Here is a 20,026-nt window from a genome sequence, read left to right as displayed (position 1 = left end):
TTAATACTGTGACCCAGCTCTGAGAACAGGCCTTCATTAGCTCTTCCAGAAGCCTCTATGGACCACGGAGGGCATAGAGGGAATATCAAGAATGCCCGTTGTAGTGAAGCAAGACGTGACCTGTTGACTTGAAGCCAGTCGATGGGTTTCTGTGTGTTTCTTCTAGTTTAGAACTTATTCTGTGATGATGGACAGGAACCAGGAAGCTCCCGCCACTCTGATATACCAGAGATGCTGCTGAAAGCTTTAAAGACCCTCCAGTCCGTCCCACTCAGGGACAAGACACACACAGTGTTTATATCCTGGCCGAGCGGTATGAGATGAGTCTTCTGGCTGGATCTGATTGGTCCAGAGAGTCTTATTAGATGAGTCCTCTGGCTGGATCCGAGTCAAATGATGACATGATATCCCAACACCATCATCACTAATCAATGAGCCAGCAAGCTACTGGGCCTGCAAACATGTGTATGTGTGTGTGTTTGGTATATGTTAAATATCTAATAAATTAAGCATTATAATTAAGAAGAATCTGCTGTAGAGGGGAATAGGGACAGAGGAACGGCGGCTCTCAGTCAGGATCTATAAATGCAGTAAAAGACACGACACAATAAGAGTACAGTAGATGGGCAGAAACAGATCAATCCTGGCTATGTACACACTGCCTCCCCTGTTGCTAATTAGCCACGTCTGGGAGGAACATGGAGCAGATGCTTCAGTGAGCCGAGAAAACAAAAACCGTCCCTCTGACATCCCCTCTTCCACTCCTTCATCTCCATTTCCATTTCGCTCTCTTATTTTCTCAGATATTTGGAATTCTACTGAGTGAGTTATCACACTGTCAGTTCATGATTAAGAAGAAAAACACATTAATTCACGGGGATCAACACACTTACACACACTCAGATGATTAAGATTTAACAAAGCTAGAGTATGTTCCTTGCTGGCCAGGTATTTGCAGGCAGAGTGACAGCATAGCCATCTAATATTGCGTACACACGTACATACACACACACACACACACACACACACACAAATGCACACTAACACAGTGACAAAGGTGACCTAGATGAAAAAAAACGCAATCACCAGCGTGTGGCAGGGAAAAACTCCCAGCAACCTTCTTCTGTGGGTTGCGATAAACAGTTTGACTTGGCCATATTGCACAAGTGGCTACTGAAACCAATGTGGTGAGCTTAAATTTTGTCTTAATGTTAGTTTTCACTTGTTTAATGGAGTTCTTCACTGAGAGGAGAATTAGACTCCCTGAAATAGCCCAGGAAGTACTAATGTTTATTTTCTGTTTTTACCTTTCTTCTTCTCAGCAAAATGAAAGTTTCAACATAAAAAACAATGTTTGTTAAAGTACAAAAAATAAAGATTAGGCTCCAGATTCTGGTTAATATGGTCAATGTTGCAGTGCAATGCAATGTACAGTGTGGTATGATTACTTGTTGCAGCAAAAACATGGAACATTAACACTTAATCTAATCTAATCTAATCTAATCTAATTTAATCAAATCTCTTTTGCAGGAGTTACAATGTCACAATTTCGTTGTAACATGTCTAGGTCTCAAATTGAAAATGTGTTATTATAGTCAGATCACGATACATATCCTGAGCATTGGATTTTGACACAATTAGTAAAGAGCACTTTATGGATAAGAAAGAATTCTGAAATCTGTGGTTCTCATATTCAGCAAATTTATTGAAATTTATTCTTTTATTTTGCTGCATTAAATTATTTAATGTTTGACTGATATAAAAGCTTGAAAAATCAGTTAGAGCACAGAACTTCACCATATCTATTCCACACTGATGAAACAGACAACTCATTAGATTAGAAATGCAATCAGCTGTTTTCAGTCATTGTTGCCATGAGCTGTGGACCTCCAATATGGCCGCCAGAGGGCAGCATCCATCAGCTGAAAGCCCTCTATAGAATATGATAACCTGATCCTCACAGAAATGTCCTCTGTCAGCAGTCTGCTGTTCAGAGAGCAGTTCCTCTGTTCTTTCTGTCTGGATGTGCTCAACAATTCACACAACTTGTGTAAAACCTGAATCACACACACTGGGAGAGGAGGATCACACTCTGAATGTACAACAAATCAAAGAAGCAACAACACACGCATTCATGGACACACACACTCTTACACACACTGTAATGATTAAAATGTAATGAAGATAGAGTTCCTGTCTCTTTCTGTCTGGCCAAGTGTGTGTTGCTGTATGAACAGCTGCACAGGAAGAGTGACAACAATACAGCAGACTAGAACAGCACCTCTGGATCTGGTAGGGATGCAGCGTCTTGCTCAAGGACACTTCAGCAGGGCAGATTAGGGGTGAACGGATCAATACCAGAGTATCAATACTTGTGATACCAGTATTACTAGGTAGTAGGAGTATATTTCATTACATTTATTGAGGGGTGACATATAATAACAATATGCTTTTTTTTTTTAAAACACATAACATGTTTTTGAATTGTGTGCTAACAGGCACACACACACACACACACACACACACACACACACACATACACAACTCATTGAAATTGATGGAACTGCTATCTCAAACAAAGCTATTATGCTCTATTTTTACAGTACAAAAGTGATGTTTAAACACTGTTGTATGTGAAGTGTTTTAAATAAAACATTTAAACGATGCGTGTATGTCTTTGGATGATATGTGTCATAATTGCCATTATTCATGAAAAGTACTTAGTATCATAATCCATACCACTGGATCCAACTACAATACTGGATCCAAAAGTACTTGGTTTCATATTGAATTGAAAATAGCAGTATCTTGCATCCCTAGGGTGGATGCTTGCTGTCATGGAGGCTTGAACCAGAATCCTCTGGTGGAAGGATGCTCTCTCTAACCACTAGACAACCTGCTGCCCCACATGTGACATTTTGAGTTTTATACTGTAATTAAAATGACAGATATGAATTAAATGTATCTTGTGCCAAAGTTATGTCACAACAATCATATGTAAAACTGAATTAGATAAGATAGGGTATAGGAGACCTGCAGAAAGTCTGAGGCAAATTCCTTTGATGGCATTTATTTACCCATGCTGGGTGATGCAAAAAAAGTGCATTAGTGCAAAGACAAAGGTTTCCATACTACATCATCAATAGTGTCTTCTTTAAAACTGAATTAGGCAACAAAAGAGAATGTGGCATTTTGTGTCAAACTGTGTGAGAATTGGGGTGACAATGAGTTTTAAACTATAATTCAAATTAAATATATTAATTAAATGTATCTCTTGTCAAACGTTTCTTACTATAATCATGTTTAGAACTGAATCTGGCAACAAAACATCACTAATCTAACTGCAGTAAGAGGCGGAGCAACACTGGAAACAGAGGAGAGTTTCAACGTCACGTTCCGGAATTGAAAGTGAAAGTAACTCAAAGCGACAACATTGCTGCAGTCGAGAAAAGTCTCTCTGTTTCTCTCCAAAGAAAATAAAACGAGAGGTGAGTACAGCAGATCATATTTACTGTGTTTAAACAGAGAGCAAGAACACAAACTTGAACTGTAGGCCGATCCAGATAGGATGTTCCCGTTTTCAGTTTGTACTGACAAGATTTCACTGAAGTGCAATATAACTTTGTCTAAATGATTTTCACTATTAGTAGAAAAAAGAAGTCCAAAAAGAGACTTCGCTGGCTTTCAGGCACTCTTGAAGTGAAAAAGAGGAGAGCTAAGGAGTGTCCAATAATTTCAAAAGCCTTTATCAGCATGGCTAAACCAACAGGAAAATTAAAAAAGCCAACATGTTTCGACCAGCATGGTCTTCATCAGGCCATCAGCTGAACACAGGTGAAGCCTTACCTATACAGCCATTGTGACCAATAGGAAAATACAGGGTGGATCATATGGAAGAGAGAAAAAGACAGAAAATGTTTGTCAAAAGGCCAAAAGTACAGCAAAGCACATGATAGAAAACAATAAACATAATGGCACAGAGACATATAGACAAGCACATGAAATATAAAGGAATACAGTAGGCAATGTTAATGCAACAGCATGATTCATTCCTTGTATTCTTCTACTGTCTTTTCTTGTGAATTAATTTCTAATGTGTATATGTCTGTTTGCAATTAAAAACCCCCCCCAAAAACAATAGACATACTGTGACCACAACAACCAGAAAGGCACAAAGTACCATAGTATCTTCGTAATTATCATTACTATCAGCATTAACACCATTATCATTGTAACTATTCATAGTATTCCCATGATGTCACATGCATTTCCGACCAATATGGTGCTTTACCATGTACACAGCTCATTGGCTGTGGCTGTCATTTGATTATAATCACCTGTTCATTTATTACAATCACCTTGTTTTCCTACCAAGATGGCCGTGTGGTGATGTAACAGAATACTATGAATAATAGATACCAATATCAGCACCACATCATTATTACTAATACTTATTGCCATCAAAAACATAATTGTCATTGTAATCAATATTATCTCCATTATCTCCATAAATATGAACATAGTCAACTTGATAACAAAACCACCACACACATCATATAGTCATGATAAAATCCTTGTGGGAAAATTGACCAGAAACATGTAAATCACTTTCAATAAAACACCAGTTAGCATTGATGATATGTTTAATGTGTTCAACCGGAGTACTGTATGTGGTATTGTGAAACCGTATTGCGTTCATGTTTGACCAAGAGGTCAGCAGGAATTAGGGAATTCGCTCTGTAACACGCTCACACAATAAGTGCAGGTTTATATTTCTACTCATAAATCTCTTGGTCTTCTTCCCTGTCACATATATGATGGAGCCTCTGAAACTGGCCAAAAGGGAAATTTCTCTTGAGATGAGGAGGATGAAAAGAATCAGCTGAAGGATTTTGCTGCGTGATAATTTCTTCCGAAGAAAGTTTGTGTGTAAGCAACCATTCTCATCTTCAGAGATAGCAAAGTCAAGAAAGTCTGGGAATACTCAGTTGACAATCTAATGTTCTCTTTTATAGAATTTAAATATGTATTAAAGTCCAATAATTGAGTTTCATCACCACTGAATATCAAGAAAATATTATCAATGTACCGACCACAGAGTAATACAGTGATAAAAAGTATTAGTAAGAGGATTTAAAACAGATACAAACAGACATCGTTAGGAGAAAAACATGAGCCCATTGGAACACCAGTCTTTTGTTAGTAAATTTTGTTCATAAAGACAAAGACATTATTGTGAATGATCCAGTCAGTTAAAGACAGCAAAAACTCGATATCCACCCTATCAGACAGGAAGTGTCCCAAAGCAGACACGCCCTCATGATGAGCGATATTAGCTCTCCACACCATGTGTGAAAGGTGATTATTGGGGCCAGGGATTTTGTTTAACACATCAGTTGTGTCCTCAATATAGGAGGGGAGTTTTTACACATATGGTTTAATAAAGAAGTCAATATATTTAGATGCAGGTTTGGTGAGTGTACCATTGCCAGATAAAATAGGGCGACCAGGTGGGTTGTCCCTAGGCTGTTTTGTATATTTTATTAAATAAGTAGAAAGCAGCGATAGTGGGGTGTTCAACTTGTAAGAAGTTCATTGTCATTAATCCAACAGTGTCTCTAGACATGCTAATGAAGGCTTTTTAAATTATTGGACACTTCTTAGCCCTCCTTTTCACTTCTGCTCTGCTTCAGATGACTGCTGCCAGCAGTCTCCTATCTGAAGAGCAGTTTCTGTGCTCCATCTGTCTGGATGTGTTCACTGATCCAGTCGCCATACCATGTGGACACAACTTCTGCAAAAACTGTATCACACAGCACTGGGATATTAGTGTCCAGTGCCAGTGTCCCATGTGTAAAGAGGTTTTCGACACAAGACCTAAGCTGTGGGTCAATACTTTAATATCTGAGATGGCTGCTCAGTTCAGAAAGTCAGTTCAGATGAAAGCCAGCAGCTGCCCAGACCAACAATGTGCCAAACCAGGAGAAGTTCCCTGTGACGTCTGCACTGGGACCAAACTGAAGGCCCTGAAGTCCTGCCTGGTGTGTCTGGCCTCCTACTGTGAGACTCACCTGGAGCCTCATCAGATAATCAAAAGCATGAAAAGACATAAGCTGATCGATCCTGTGGAGAACCTGGAAGGCAGGATGTGTAAAGAGCATGATGGACCGCTCCAGCTGTTCTGCAAGACTGACCAGATGTGTGTGTGTCTGCTCTGCACTGAGTCAGACCACAAGTTACATCACGTTGTCCCTCTGACAGAAGAATATGAAGGAAAGAAGGCTGAGCTGGGGAAGACAGAGGCTGAAATTCAGCAGATGATCCAGGAGAGACAACTGAAGATTCAGGAGATCAAACACTCAGTAGAGCTCAGCAAGGAAGATGCAGACAGAGAGATAGCAGACAGTGTGCGGGTCTTCACTGCTCTGATGCAGTCTGTGGAGAGAGGCCAGGCTGAGCTCATTGAGACGATCGAAGAGAAGCAGAAAACAACAGAGAAACAGGCTGAAGGCTTCATCAAAGAGCTGGAACAGGAAATCTCTGAGCTGATGAAGAGAACCGCTGAGGTGGAGCAGCTCTCACGCACTGAAGACCACCTCCACCTCCTCCAAAGCTTCCCATCCCTGAACACTCCTCCACACACCAAGGACTGGACAGAGGTCAGTGTCCACTCATCATATGAGGGGACTGTGAGGAGAGCTGTGGCTCAGCTGGAGGAGACACTCAGGAAAGAGATGGAGAAGCTGCATGAGGCTGAGCTGAAGAGGGTCCAGCAGCATGCAGTGGATGTGACTCTGGATCCTGATACAGCACATCCCTATCTCATCCTGTCTGATGATGGGAAACAAGTAAAAGATGGTGATGTAAAGAAGAATCTCCCAGACAACCCAGAGAGATTTTCTTCTCGTATTTTTGTCTTAGGAAAGCAGAGCTTCTCTTCTGTAAGATTTTACTACGAGGTTCAGGTTGAAGGGAAGACTGAGTGGGATTTAGGAGTGGCCAGAGGGTCGATCAACAGGAAGGGAAAAATCACACTGAGCCCCAAGAATGGCTACTGGACCATTTGGTTGAGGAATGGAAATGAGTACAAAGCTCCTGCTGGCCCTCCTGTCCTCTTCTCTCTGAAAACGAAGCCTCAGAAGGTGGGGGTGTTTGTGGATTATGAGGAGGGTCTGGTCTCCTTTTATGACGTAGATGCTGCAGCTCTTATCTACTCCTTTACTGGCTGCACCTTCACTGAGAAACTCTACCCATTCTTCAGTCCTGGTAATAATCATGGTGGTAAAAACTCCGCCCCTCTGATCATCTCTCCTGTCAATCACACAGATTAGACTAATCATTAGATTTTCTCAGAGAGGATTCACTGTCAGTTAAGAAAACAAATGTACATATTCAATGATAATGTATATACTTTACATTTTTTTCCAGATTCTGGTTAATATGGTTAATGATTTATTCTCTATTATCTATTTTTTCTTCGATGTATTACTACCAATACTATTTACTGCTGCAGCACACCAATTTCTTCATGTAGAATCATTAAAGTTTCATCTCATGTAATCTAATAATTCTGCAATACCTGTCTGCAAGAGTGTCAAAACTTCACAAAGTAATGTCACATTAGGAAAAAAAGCAGTTACCAAAATCATTGTCTCGGTGACAAGTCAAAAAATTGTTCTTATTATTATCAGAGCATTGTACATATACTGAGCAACAATTTATGAGTATGAAATTAAAAACAATTTATTTGAATAAATAAATTAAATGGGAAAAGTTTGTATGTTTATATGACTGTTATTTTCCTGCGTGCTTAAATTATTTAACATTTTACTGATATCAAAGATAGAATATAGTTTCTTTTCTAAAGGTAATCAACAGCTAGAGAACACAAATGAACCATGTCTATTCCACACTGATAAGATGGCCAAGTCATAAGATTAGAAATACAATCAGCTGTTCTCAGTCATTGTTGCCATGAGCTGTGGACCTCCAATATGGCCGCCAGAGGGCAGCATCCATCAGCTGAAAGCCCTCTATAGAATATGATAACCTGATCCTCACAGAAATGTCCTCTGTCAGCAGTCTGCTGTTCAGAGAGCAGTTCCTCTGTTCTTTCTGTCTGGATGTGCTCAACAATTCACACAACTTGTGTAAAACCTGAATCACACACACTGGGAGAGGAGGATCACACTCTGAATGTACAACAAATCAGAGAAGCAACAACACACACATTCATGGACACACACACTCTGACACACATTGTAATGATTAAGATTTAATGAAGATAGAGTTCCTGTCTCTTTCTGTCTGGCCAGGTGTGTGTTGCTGTATGAACAGCTGCACAGGAAGAGTGACAACAATACAGCAGACTGATACTGTGATGACAACTGGGAAGTTGAGGATGAAGTATTGAGTATTTTTCATTACATTTATTGAGGGGTGAAATATAATAATATGCTTTTTTCTCACGTTTTTGAATTGTGTGCTCACAGGCGCACACACACTCGGTTGATCTCTCTCTCTCTATCTCTCTCTCTAGTCTAGTCTAGTCTTGTCTCATGTCATATACATACTACATCATATATATATCTACCCCCATCATATACGTAGGTTATATACTTCATATACATACTAAACATCATTTTACTAGATTATATACATTATATACAATAATACACAAACACAGCATGTCTTTGGACTCTCTCTCTCTCTCTCTCTCACTCACACACACACACACACACACACACACACACACACACACAACTGATTGAAATTGTTGCAACTTTTATCTCACACAATGCTATTCTCCACTATTTGTATACAGTACAAAAGTAATGTTTAAACACTGTTGAGTTGAAAATATTTTAAATAAAACATTTAAACCATGCTGTTTGGTTCTTATGTGGTCATATTTGCTATTATTCATGAAAAGTACTTGGTATCATAATCCATACCACCGGATCCAACTACAATACTGGATCCAAAAGTACTTGGTTTTGTATTGAATTGAAAATAGCAGTATCTCCCATCTCTAGGGTGGATGCTTGCTGTCATGGAGGCTTGAACCAGAATCCTCTGGTGGAAGGATGCTCTCTCTAACCACTAGACAACCTGCTGCCCCACATGTGACATTTTGGGTGAAACTGAGTTTTATACTGCAATTGAAATGAAAGATATGAATTAAATGTATCTTGTGCCAAAGGTGTGTCACTACAATTATATCTAAAACTGAATTAGATAAGATAGGGTATAGGAGACCTGCAGAAAGTCTGAGGCAAATTCCTTTAATGGTATTTATTTAACCATGTTGGGTGATGCAAAAAAAGTGCATTAGTGCAAAAATGCAGAGACAAAGGTTTCCATACTAGATCATCAGTGTCTTCTTTAAAACTGAATTAGGAAACAAAAAAGAATGTGACTTTTTGTATCAAACTGGGTGACAATAAGTTTTAAACTATAATTCAAATTAAATATATTAATTTAATTGATCTCCTGTCAAACGTTTCTTACTATAATCATGTTTAGAACTGAATCTGGCAACAAAACATCACTAATCTAACTGCAGTAAGAGGCGGAGCAACACTGGAAACAGAGGAGAGTTTCAACGTCACGTTCCGGAATTGAAAGTGAAAGTAACTCAAAGCGACAACATTGCTGCAGTCGAGAAAAGTCTCTCCGTTTCTCTCCAAAGAAAATAAAACTAGAGGTGAGTACAGCAGATCATATTTACTGTGTTTAAACAGAGAGCAGGAACACAAACTTGAACTGTAGGCCGATCCAGATAGGATGTTCCCGTTTTCAGTTTGTACTCACAAGAATTCAGTGAAGTGCAATATAACTTTGTCAAAATGATTTTCGCTATTAGTAGAAAGAAGAATTCCAAAAAGAGACTCCACTGGCGTTTTAGGCACTGTTAAAGTGAAAAAGAGGAGAGCTAAGGAGTGTCCAATAATTTCAAAAGCCTTTATCAGCATGGCTAAACCAACAGGAAAATTAAAAAGCCAACATGTTTCGACCAGCATGGTCTTCATCAGGCCATCAGCTGAACACAGGTGAGGCCTTACCTACACAGCCATTGTGACCAATAGGAAAATACAGGGCGGATCATATGGAAGAGAGAAAAAGACAGAAAATGTTTGTCAACAAACTAAAAGTACAGCAAAGCACATGATAGAAAACAATAAACATAATGGCACAGAGAAATATAGACAAGCACATGAAATATAAAGGAATACAGTAGGCAATGTTAATGCAACAGCATGATTCATTCCTTGTATTCTTCTACTGTCTTTTCTTGTGAATTAATTTCTAATGTGTATATGTCTGTTTGCAATTAAAAAAAAACAAAAAAACAATAGACATACTGTGACCACAACAACCAGAAAGGCACAAAGTACCATAGTATCTTCGTAATTATCATTACTATCAGCATGAACACCATTATCATTGTAACTATTCATAGTATTCCCATGATGTCACATGCATTTCCGACCAATATGGTGCTTTACCATGTACACAGCTCATTGGCTGTGGCTGTCATTTGATTATAATCACCTGTTCATTTATTACAATCACCTTGTTTTCCTACCAAGATGGCCGTGTGGTGATGTAACAGAATACTATGAATAATAGATACCAATATCAGCACCACATCATTATTACTAATACTTATTGCCATCAAAAACATAATTGTCATTGTAAGCAATATTATCTCCATTATCTCCATAAATATGAACATAGTCAACTTGATAACAAAACCACCACACACATCATATAGTCATGATAAAATCCTTGTGGGAAAATTGACCAGAAACATGTAAATCACTTTCAATAAAACACCAGTTAGCATTGATGATATGTTTAATGTGTTCAACCGGAGTACTGTATGTGGTATTGTGAAACCGTATTGCGTTCATGTTTGACCAAGAGGTCAGCAGGAATTAGGGAATTCGCTCTGTAACACGCTCACACAATAAGTGCAGGTTTATATTTCTACTCATAAATCTCTTGGTCTTCTTCCCTGTCACATATATGATGGAGCCTCTGAAACTGGCCAAAAGGGAAATTTCTCTTGAGATGAGGAGGATGAAAAGAATCAGCTGAAGGATTTTGCTGTGTGATAATTTCTTCCGAAGAAAGTTTGTGTGTAAGCAACCATTCTCATCTTCAGAAATAGCAAAGTCAAGAAAGTCTGGGAATACTCAGTTGACAATCTAATGTTCTCTTTTATAGAATTTAAATATGTATTAAAGTCCAATAATTGAGTTTCATCACCACTGAATATCAAGAAAATATCATCAATGTACCGACCACAGAGAGTAATACAGTGATAAAAAGGATTAGTAAGAGGATTTAAAACAGATACAAACAGACATCGTTAGGAGAAAAACATGAGCCCATTGGAACACCAGTCTTTTGTTTGTAAATTTTGTCCATAAAGACAAAGACATTATTGTGAATGATCCAGTCAGTTAAAGACAGCAAAAACTCGATATCCACCCTATCAGACAGGAAGTGTCCCAAAGCAGACACGCCCTCATGATGAGCGATATTAGCTCTCCACGTCCATGTGTGAAAGGTGATTATTGGGGCCAGGGATTTTGTTCAACACATCAGTTGTGTCCTCAATATAGGAGGGGAGTTTTTACACATATGGTTTAATAAAGAAGTCAATATATTTAGATGCAGGTTTGGTGAATGAAACATTGCCAGATAAAATAGGGCGACCAGGTGGGTTGTCCCTAGGCTGTTTGTATATTTTAGAAAGTCAGTAGAAAGCAGCGATAATGAGGTGTTCAACTTGTAAGAAGCTAAGTTCATTGTCATTAATCCATCCGGTGTCTCTAGACATGCCAATGAAGGCTTTTTAAATTATTGGACACTCCTTAGCCCTCTTGACACTTTAAAAGTGCATAAAACACCAGCGGAGTACCTTTTTTGGCCTTTTTTTAATCCAACTTCAATTTCCTTTTTTAAGGAATTGTCATTCAAGAATTATGTAATACAATGTTGTTATTTCACACTTTCCCTTCAGGTCTCAGTGTCTAGATATGTCTGCTGCCAGCAGTCTCCTATCTGAAGAGCAGTTTCTGTGCTCCATCTGTCTGGATGTGTTCACTGATCCAGTCGCCATACCATGTGGACACAACTTCTGCAAAAACTGTATCACACAGCACTGGGATATTAATGTCCAGTGCCAGTGTCCCATGTGTAAAAAGCTTTTCAACACAAGACCTGAGCTGCATGTCAATACTTTCATATCTGAGATGGCTGCTCAGTTCAGAAAGTCAGCTCAGATGAAAGCCAGCAGCTGCCCAGACCAACGATGTGCCAAACCAGGAGAAGTTCCCTGTGACGTCTGCACTGGGACCAAACTGAAGGCCCTGAAGTCCTGCCTGGTGTGTCTGGCCTCCTACTGTGAGACTCACCTGGAGCCTCATCAGAGAATGACAGGCCTGAAAAAACACAAGCTGATCAATCCTGTGGAGAACCTGGAAGGCAGGATGTGTAAAGAGCACGATGGACTGCTCCAGCTCTTCTGCAAGACTGACCAGATGTGTGTGTGTCTGGTCTGCACTGTTTTAGACCACAAGTTACATAATATTGTTCCTCTGACAGAAGGATATGAAGGAAAGAAGGCTGAGCTGGGGAAGACAGAGGCTGAAATTCAGCAGATGATCCAGGAGAGACAACTGAAGATTCAGGAGATCAGACACTCAGTAGAGCTCAGCAAGGAAGATGCAGACAGAGAGATAGCAGACAGTGTGCGGGTCTTCACTGCTCTGATGCAGTCTGTGGAGAGAGGCCAGGCTGAGCTCATTGAGACGATCGAAGAGAAGCAGAAAACAACAGAGAAACAGGCTGAAGGCTTCATCAAAGAGTTGGAACAGGAAATCTCTGAGCTGATGAAGAGAACCGCTGAGGTGGAGCAGCTCTCACGCACTGAAGACCACCTCCACCTCCTCCAAAGCTTCCCATCCCTGAACCCTCCTCCACACACCAAGGACTGGACAGAGGTCAGTGTCCATCGCTCATCATATGAGGGGACTGTGAGGAGAGCTGTGGCTCAGCTGGAGGAGACTCTCAGGAAAGAGATGGAGAAGCTGCTTGAGGCTGAGCTGAAGAGGGTCCAGCAGTATGCAGTGGATGTGACTCTGGATCCTGATACAGCAAATCCCTATCTCATCCTGTCTGATGATGGGAAACAAGTAAATTGTGGTGATGTACAGAAGAATCTCCCAGACAACCCAGAGAGATTTTATCCTTGTCCCTGTGTCTTAGGAAAGCAGAGCTTCTCTTCAGGAAGATTTTACTATGAGGTTCAGGTTAAAGGGAAGACTGACTGGGATTTGGGAGTGGTCAGAGGGTCGATCAACAGGAAGGGACAACTCATAGGGAGCCCCAAGAATGGCATGTGGATTGTATGGTTGAGAAATAAAAATGAGTACAAAGCTCTTGCTGACCCACGTGTCCTCCTCTCTCTGAAACCGAAGCCTCAGAAGGTGGGGGTGTTTGTGGATTATGAGGAGGGTCTGGTCTCCTTTTATGACGTAGATGCTGCAGCTCTTATCTACTCCTTTACTGGCTGCACCTTCACTGAGAAACTCTACCCATACTTCGGTCCTGATAATAATCATGGTGGTAAAAACTCCGCCCCTCTGATCATCTCTCCCGTCAATCACACAGATTAGTCTAAACATTTGATTTTCTCAGAGAGGATTCATTGTTATTTAACATAACAAATTTCCATATTCAAGGGTAGTGTATATATTTTCTGATTTTCTAAACTTTATTTTCGTAACTGTTAGTCATTTTGATATTGAAGAATTGAAATTGAATAAGCAATTCACAGACGTATCTTAAGTACATTTAAAGATGAATGTATTATTTCAGTGGAGCTCTTCACTTAGAGAAGAATTAGACAAATTCTCTGTCTGTGAAAAAAGCCCTTTAACTACTAATATTTCATGTCTCTACCTTTCTTCTGCCTGGCAAAATGATTTCGTTGTTATCATGAAAAAAAAACCAATTTTAGTTACAGTTAAAGAAACGTTAAACTCCAGATTCTGGTGAATATGGTTAATAGTGTATTTTTATGAATGTCCTGTTCTTCTTTTATGTATTGCAGCAAACACAGGGATCACTAAAACTTCAACTAATCCTAACTAATTGTAACTAATCATATCTAATGTAATGTAATGTAATATAATATAATCAGTATTGCAGGAGTGTGAAAACTTTACAAATTTTTCGAATTGATTATAAAGTGTCCAGGTGATGTATTAAAAGGTGATTACTGTCAGAGCGTTTTACATACTGTATACCGAACCTTGTAATTCTACACAATTGCTTAAGAGGGTTTTTTTCTTCTTTTTTTTCATTTTGAAAAAGAAAGAATTCTGCAAGCTACAGTATGTTTCTAACATTAAAGAATTTACTGAAATAAATGAAAGCCAACAGAAAACGCTTGTCTGGTTACATGTCTGTGATTTTCCTGCATGCTTAAATTATTTAAAGTTTGACTGATATCAAAGCTTGAAACATGTTTTAACTCTAAAGGTAATGAACAGATAGAGAACAGAAATGAACCATATCTATTCCACACTGATGAGACGGTCAAGTCATAAGATTAGAAATACAATCAGCTGTTCTCAGTCATTGTTGCCATTAGCTGTGGACCTCCAATATGGCCGCCAGAGGGCAGCATCCATCAGCTGAAAGCCCTCTATAGAATATGATAACCTGATCCTCACAGAAATGTCCTCTGTCAGCAGTCTGCTGTTCAGAGAGCAGTTCCTCTGTTCTTTCTGTCTGGATGTGCTCAACAATTCACACAACTTGTGTGAAACCTGAATCACACACACTGGGAGAGGAGGATCACACTCTGAATGTACAACAAATGAAAGAAGCAACAACACACGCATTCATGGACACACACACTCTTACACACTCTGTAATGATTAAGATTTAATGAAGATAGAGCTCCTGTCTCTTTCTGTCTGGCCAGGTGTGTGTTGCTGTATGAACAGCTGCACAGGAAGAGTGACAACAATACAGCAGACTGATACTGTGATGACAACTGGGAAGTTGAGCATGAATTATTGAGTATTTTTCATTACATTTATTGAGGGGTGAAATATAATAATATGCTTTTTTCTCTCATGTTTTTGAATTGTGTGCTCACAGGCGCACACACACTCGGTTGATCTCTCTCTCTCTCTCTCTCTCTCTCTCTAGTCTAGTCTAGTCTTGTCTCATGTCATATACATACTACATCATATATATATCTATACCCATCATATACGTAGGTTACATACTTCATATACATACTACACATCATTTTACTAGATTATATACATTATATACAATAATACACAAACACAGCATGTCTTTGGACTCTCTCTCTCTCTCACTCACACACACACACAACTGACTGAAATTGTTGCAACTTTTATCTCACGCAATGCTATTCTCCACTATTTGTATACAGTACAAAAGTAATGTTTAAACACTGTTGAGTTGGAAATATTTTAAATAAAACATTTAAACCATGCTGTTTGGTTGTTATGTGGTCATATTTGCTATTATTCATGAAAAGTACTTGGTATCATAATCCATACCACCGGATCCAACTACAATACTGGATCCAAAAGTATTTGGTTTTGTACTGAATTGAAAATAGCAGTATCTCCCATCTCTAGGGTGGATGCTTGTTGTCATGGAGGCTTGAACCAGAATCCTCTGGTGGAAGGATGCTCTCTCTAACCACTAGACAACCTGCTGCCCCACATGTGACATTTTGGGTGAAACTGAGTTTTATACTGCAATTAAAATGAAAGATATTAATTAAATGTATCTTGTGCCAAAGTTATGTCACTACAATCATATCTAAAACTGAATTAGATAAGATAGGGTATAGGAGACCTGCAGAAAGTGTGAGGCAAATTCCTTTAATGGTATTTATTTAACCATGTTGGGTGATGCAAAAAAAAGTGCATTAGTGCAAAAATGCAGAGACAAAGGTTTCCATACTAGATCATCAGTGTCTTCTTTAAAACTGAATTAGGAAACAAAAAAGAATGTGACTTTTTGTATCAAACTGGGTGACAATGAGTTTTAAACTGTAATTCAAATTAAATATATTAATTTAATTTATCTCCTGTCAAACGTTTCTTACTATAATCATGTTTAGAACTGAATCTGGCAACAAAACATCACTAATCTAACTGCAGTAAGAGGCGGAGCAACACTGGAAACAGAGGAGAGTTTCAACGTCACGTTCCGGAATTGAAAGTGAAAGTAACTCAAAGCGACAACATTGCTGCAGTCGAGAAAAGTCTCTCCGTTTCTCTCCAAAGAAAATAAAACGAGAGGTGAGTACAGCAGATCATATTTACTGTGTTTAAACAGAGAGCAAGAACACAAACTTGAACTGTAGGCCGATCCAGATAGGATGTTCCCGTTTTCAGTTTGTACTCACAAGATTTCATTGAAGTGCAATATAACTTTGTCTAAATGATTTTCGCTATTAGTAGAAAAAAGAAGTCAAAAAAGAGACTCCACTGGCGTTTCAGGCACTCTTAAAGTGAGAGAGCTAAGGAGTGTCCAATAATTTCAAAAGCCTTTATCAGCATGGCTAAACCAACAGGAAAATTAAAAAAGCCAACATGTTTCGACCAGCATGGTCTTCATCAGGCCATCAGCTGAACACAGGTGAGGCCTTACCTATACATCCATTGTGACCAATAGGAAAATACAGGACGGATCATATGGAAGAGAGAAAAAGACAGAAAATGTTTGTCAAAAAAACTAAACGCACAGCAGAGCACATGATAGAAAACAATAAACATAACGGCACAGAGAAATACATGAAATATAAAGGAATACAGTAGACAATGTTGATGCAACAACATGTTTCATTTCTTGTATTCGTGTGCTTTCTTTCCTTAATGTATTATTAATTAATTATTAATTTAAAATGTGTATGTTTTGCATTAAAAAAAGAAATACAATAGACATACTATGGCCACATACCAACAACCAGAAAGGCACAAAATACTATAGTTAGACCCATAATCTTCATAATTATCATTACTATCAGCATTAACATCATTATCATTGTAACTATAATAGATACCAATATCAGCACCATCATTATTATTACTCATACTTATCAGCATCAAAAACATAATTGTCATTGTAATCAATATTATCTCCATAAATATGAATATAGTCAACTTGATAACAAAACCACCACACTCATCATTATAGTCATGATAAAACCCTTGTGGTATATATATAAAAAAACATTCTCACATTGACAAGTGAGTCTGTACATTTTGAAGGTCGTGTTAGAATGAATAAAAACAGTATGTGTGTTTTTTTTAGTTTTCAGATGTGTGAAAGTTGTTGCTGCAGTGGTTACAGTTCATACATTTAAACTCCTGTAGGTCTCTTCAGCCAGAAGTCTTTCCTCTCAGCTGGAGAAAACCGTGAACTAGCCTGTTCCTTAGAGTGGGAGAGCGTCTGAAAGAAATCAAAGGTGCTTCAGGAAAAACTCTGCATAACGTGGGATCACTTTCAATAATACACCAGTTAAAATTGATGATACCTTTAATGTGTTCAACCTGAGTAATGTATGTGGTGACAAAACAAGTACAGATCCTGTACAGGCCCAAGCCGCGTGTGTTGAGTTCCACTAGCTGCGGCCACACTGATCGAAGGAAAACGGACAGAACAGTCTATGGTCAAAACGGATGGAAATCTGACAGACACGGACGCATCATCAGTCCTGTCCGGACAACAGACTAGCTCTTATTGAAAATAAATTGAAAAGAACAAAGACGGACAGACACAACGAATCAGTGTCGCCGCGGCTAAAGTAACTTAAATACCACAGGTAATAACGTTACCTGTCGTTAAAGCTTGTAGAGCAGCAGAAGACATGGATTTCTGTAAATTAACGGCAGAGTGTGGCTTAGTGTGTGGGAGCAATGGTCAGCTAGCGCGACACGTTTATCGGTTAAATGACCTATTCCACTAACGTCACTTCAATACCACAATAACGTTACCTACCGTTAAGGTTTGCAGGACGACAGAAGACGTGGATGTCTGTAAATCGGCGGGTACATCGGCAGAGAGTGGGGCTCGCTGTGTGGGACTGAATGTGGCATTTAGCCCATAGGCGAGAGGCCAACTCTTAGTCAAAGACGCCCTCTAGAGGTCATCTCACGAAGCGACAGGTGTATGACTGACTGCCTGACCTGAATTTGGCTCCTGATACCCTCGGCTACGCCGTGGGAAAAAGGTTGACAATATGAAACTCTATTGTGTTCATGTTTGACCAAGTAATCAGCAGGAATAAGGGAACGCGCTCTGTAACGTGCTTGTGCAATAACTGCAGCTTTATACTTTCTACTCATGAATCTCTTGGTCTTGTTCCCTGTCACATATATGACATAGCATCTAAATTGGCCAAAAGGGACATTTCTCTTGAGATGCAGAGGATGAAAAGAATCAGCCAAAGGATTGTGCTGCGGATGATTTCTTCCTAAAAATGTTAACGTGTAAGCAACCATTCTCATCTTTAGAGATAGTAAGGTCAAGAATGTCAATTCTGTGCTGGGAATACTCAGTTGACAATATAATGTTCACATTTACAGAATTTCAATATTTATGAAAGTCCAATAATTGAGTTTCATCACCACTGAATATCAAGAAAATATCATCAATGTACCGACCACAGAGAGTAATACAGTGATAAAAAGGATTAGTAAGAGGATTTAAAACAGATACAAACAGTCATAGTTAGGAGAAAAACATGAGCCCATTGGAACACCAGTCTTTTGTTAGTAAATTTTGTCCATAAAGATAAAGACATTATCGTGAATGATCCAGTCATTTAAGGACAGCAAAAAACTCAATTTCCACCCTATCAGACAGGAAGTGTCCCAAAGCAGACACGGCCTCATGATGAGCGATATATTAGCATATAGGCTCTCCATGTCCATGGGAACCAGGACGTGTGAATGAAGATTACTGAGGCCAACAGTTTAGTTCAAGACATCAGTGTCCTCAATATAGGAGGGGGGTTTTTACGGTTTAATAAAGAAGTCAATATATTTAGATGCAGGTTTGGTGAATGTACCATTGCCAGATAAAATAGGGCGACCAGGTTGGTTGTCCCTTGGCTGTTTGTATATTTTAGTAAGTAAGTGGAAAGCAGCGATAGTGGGGTGTTCAACTTGTAAGAAGTTCATTGTCATTAATCCAACAGTGTCTCTAGACGTGCTAATGAAGGCGTTTTAAATTATTGGACACTTCTTAGCCCTCCTTTTCAGTTAAAAAGTGTTTAAAACGCCAGTGGAGTCCCTTCTTAGACTACTTTTTCTACTTATACTACTTAATTTTTGCTATTGTTCAAATAATCCAACTTGAATAATTTTTAAGATATTATCATTCAAGAATCATGTATTACAATATTAACATTTCACATTTTGGTCTCAGTGTCTAGATATGTCTGCTGCCAGCAGTTTCCTATCTGAAGAGCAGTTTCTGTGCTCCATCTGTCTGGATGTGTTCACTGATCCAGTCGCCATACCATGTGGACACAACTTCTGCAAAAACTGTATCACACAGCACTGGGATATTAGTGTCCAGTGCCAGTGTCCCATGTGTAAAGAGGTTTTCGACACAAGACCTAAGCTGTGGGTCAATACTTTAATATCTGAGATGGCTGCTCAGTTCAGAAAGTCACTATGAAAATAGCCCAGTAAGTACTAATGTTTTTTGTCTGTGTTTACCTTTCTTCTTCTTGGCAAAATGAAAGTCTTACCATAAAAAACAATGTTTGTTAAAGTACAAAAAAAAAGTTTAGACTCCAGATTCTGGTTAATATGGTCAATGCTCTATTCTTATTTCTATCCTGTTTTTCTTTTATGTACAGTGTGGTATTATTACTTGTTGCAGCAAACATCTATTCGAAACTAATTTAATCAAATCTCTTTTGCAGGAGTTACAATGTCAC

At 38.9% G+C, this 20,026-nt stretch overlaps 2 protein-coding genes across 3 annotated transcripts; both read left to right on the top strand.

Moving 5' to 3' along the window:
• The first annotated feature begins 5,693 nt into the window (after window positions 1-5,693).
• On the top strand, window positions 5,694-7,719 carry LOC139923855 (E3 ubiquitin-protein ligase TRIM21-like). The gene has a single exon (XM_071914734.2). The coding sequence runs from the start codon at window positions 5,694-5,696 to the stop codon at window positions 7,329-7,331; it is 1,638 nt and encodes a 545-aa protein (XP_071770835.2). The 3' UTR covers window positions 7,332-7,719.
• A 1,944-nt stretch (window positions 7,720-9,663) lies between these two features.
• LOC144538093 (E3 ubiquitin-protein ligase TRIM21-like) lies at window positions 9,664-13,768 on the top strand. Of its 2 annotated transcripts, none has more exons than XM_078281954.1 (2): window positions 9,664-9,706; window positions 12,035-13,768. In XM_078281954.1, the coding sequence occupies exon 2, from the start codon at window positions 12,051-12,053 to the stop codon at window positions 13,689-13,691; it is 1,641 nt and encodes a 546-aa protein (XP_078138080.1). In that variant the 5' UTR covers window positions 9,664-9,706; window positions 12,035-12,050; the 3' UTR covers window positions 13,692-13,768. The 2 variants fall into 2 exon arrangements, with proteins under 2 accessions (XP_078138080.1, XP_078138081.1); XM_078281955.1 differs by having other exon boundaries at window positions 9,673-9,706; window positions 12,042-13,768.
• Window positions 13,769-20,026: the final 6,258 nt, after the last annotated feature.

This window comes from Centroberyx gerrardi, chromosome 24, assembly GCF_048128805.1.
Source record: "Centroberyx gerrardi isolate f3 chromosome 24, fCenGer3.hap1.cur.20231027, whole genome shotgun sequence".
Classification (NCBI taxonomy): Eukaryota; Metazoa; Chordata; class Actinopteri; order Beryciformes; family Berycidae; genus Centroberyx; species Centroberyx gerrardi.
This window is presented reverse-complemented; position numbering and strand designations above follow the sequence as displayed.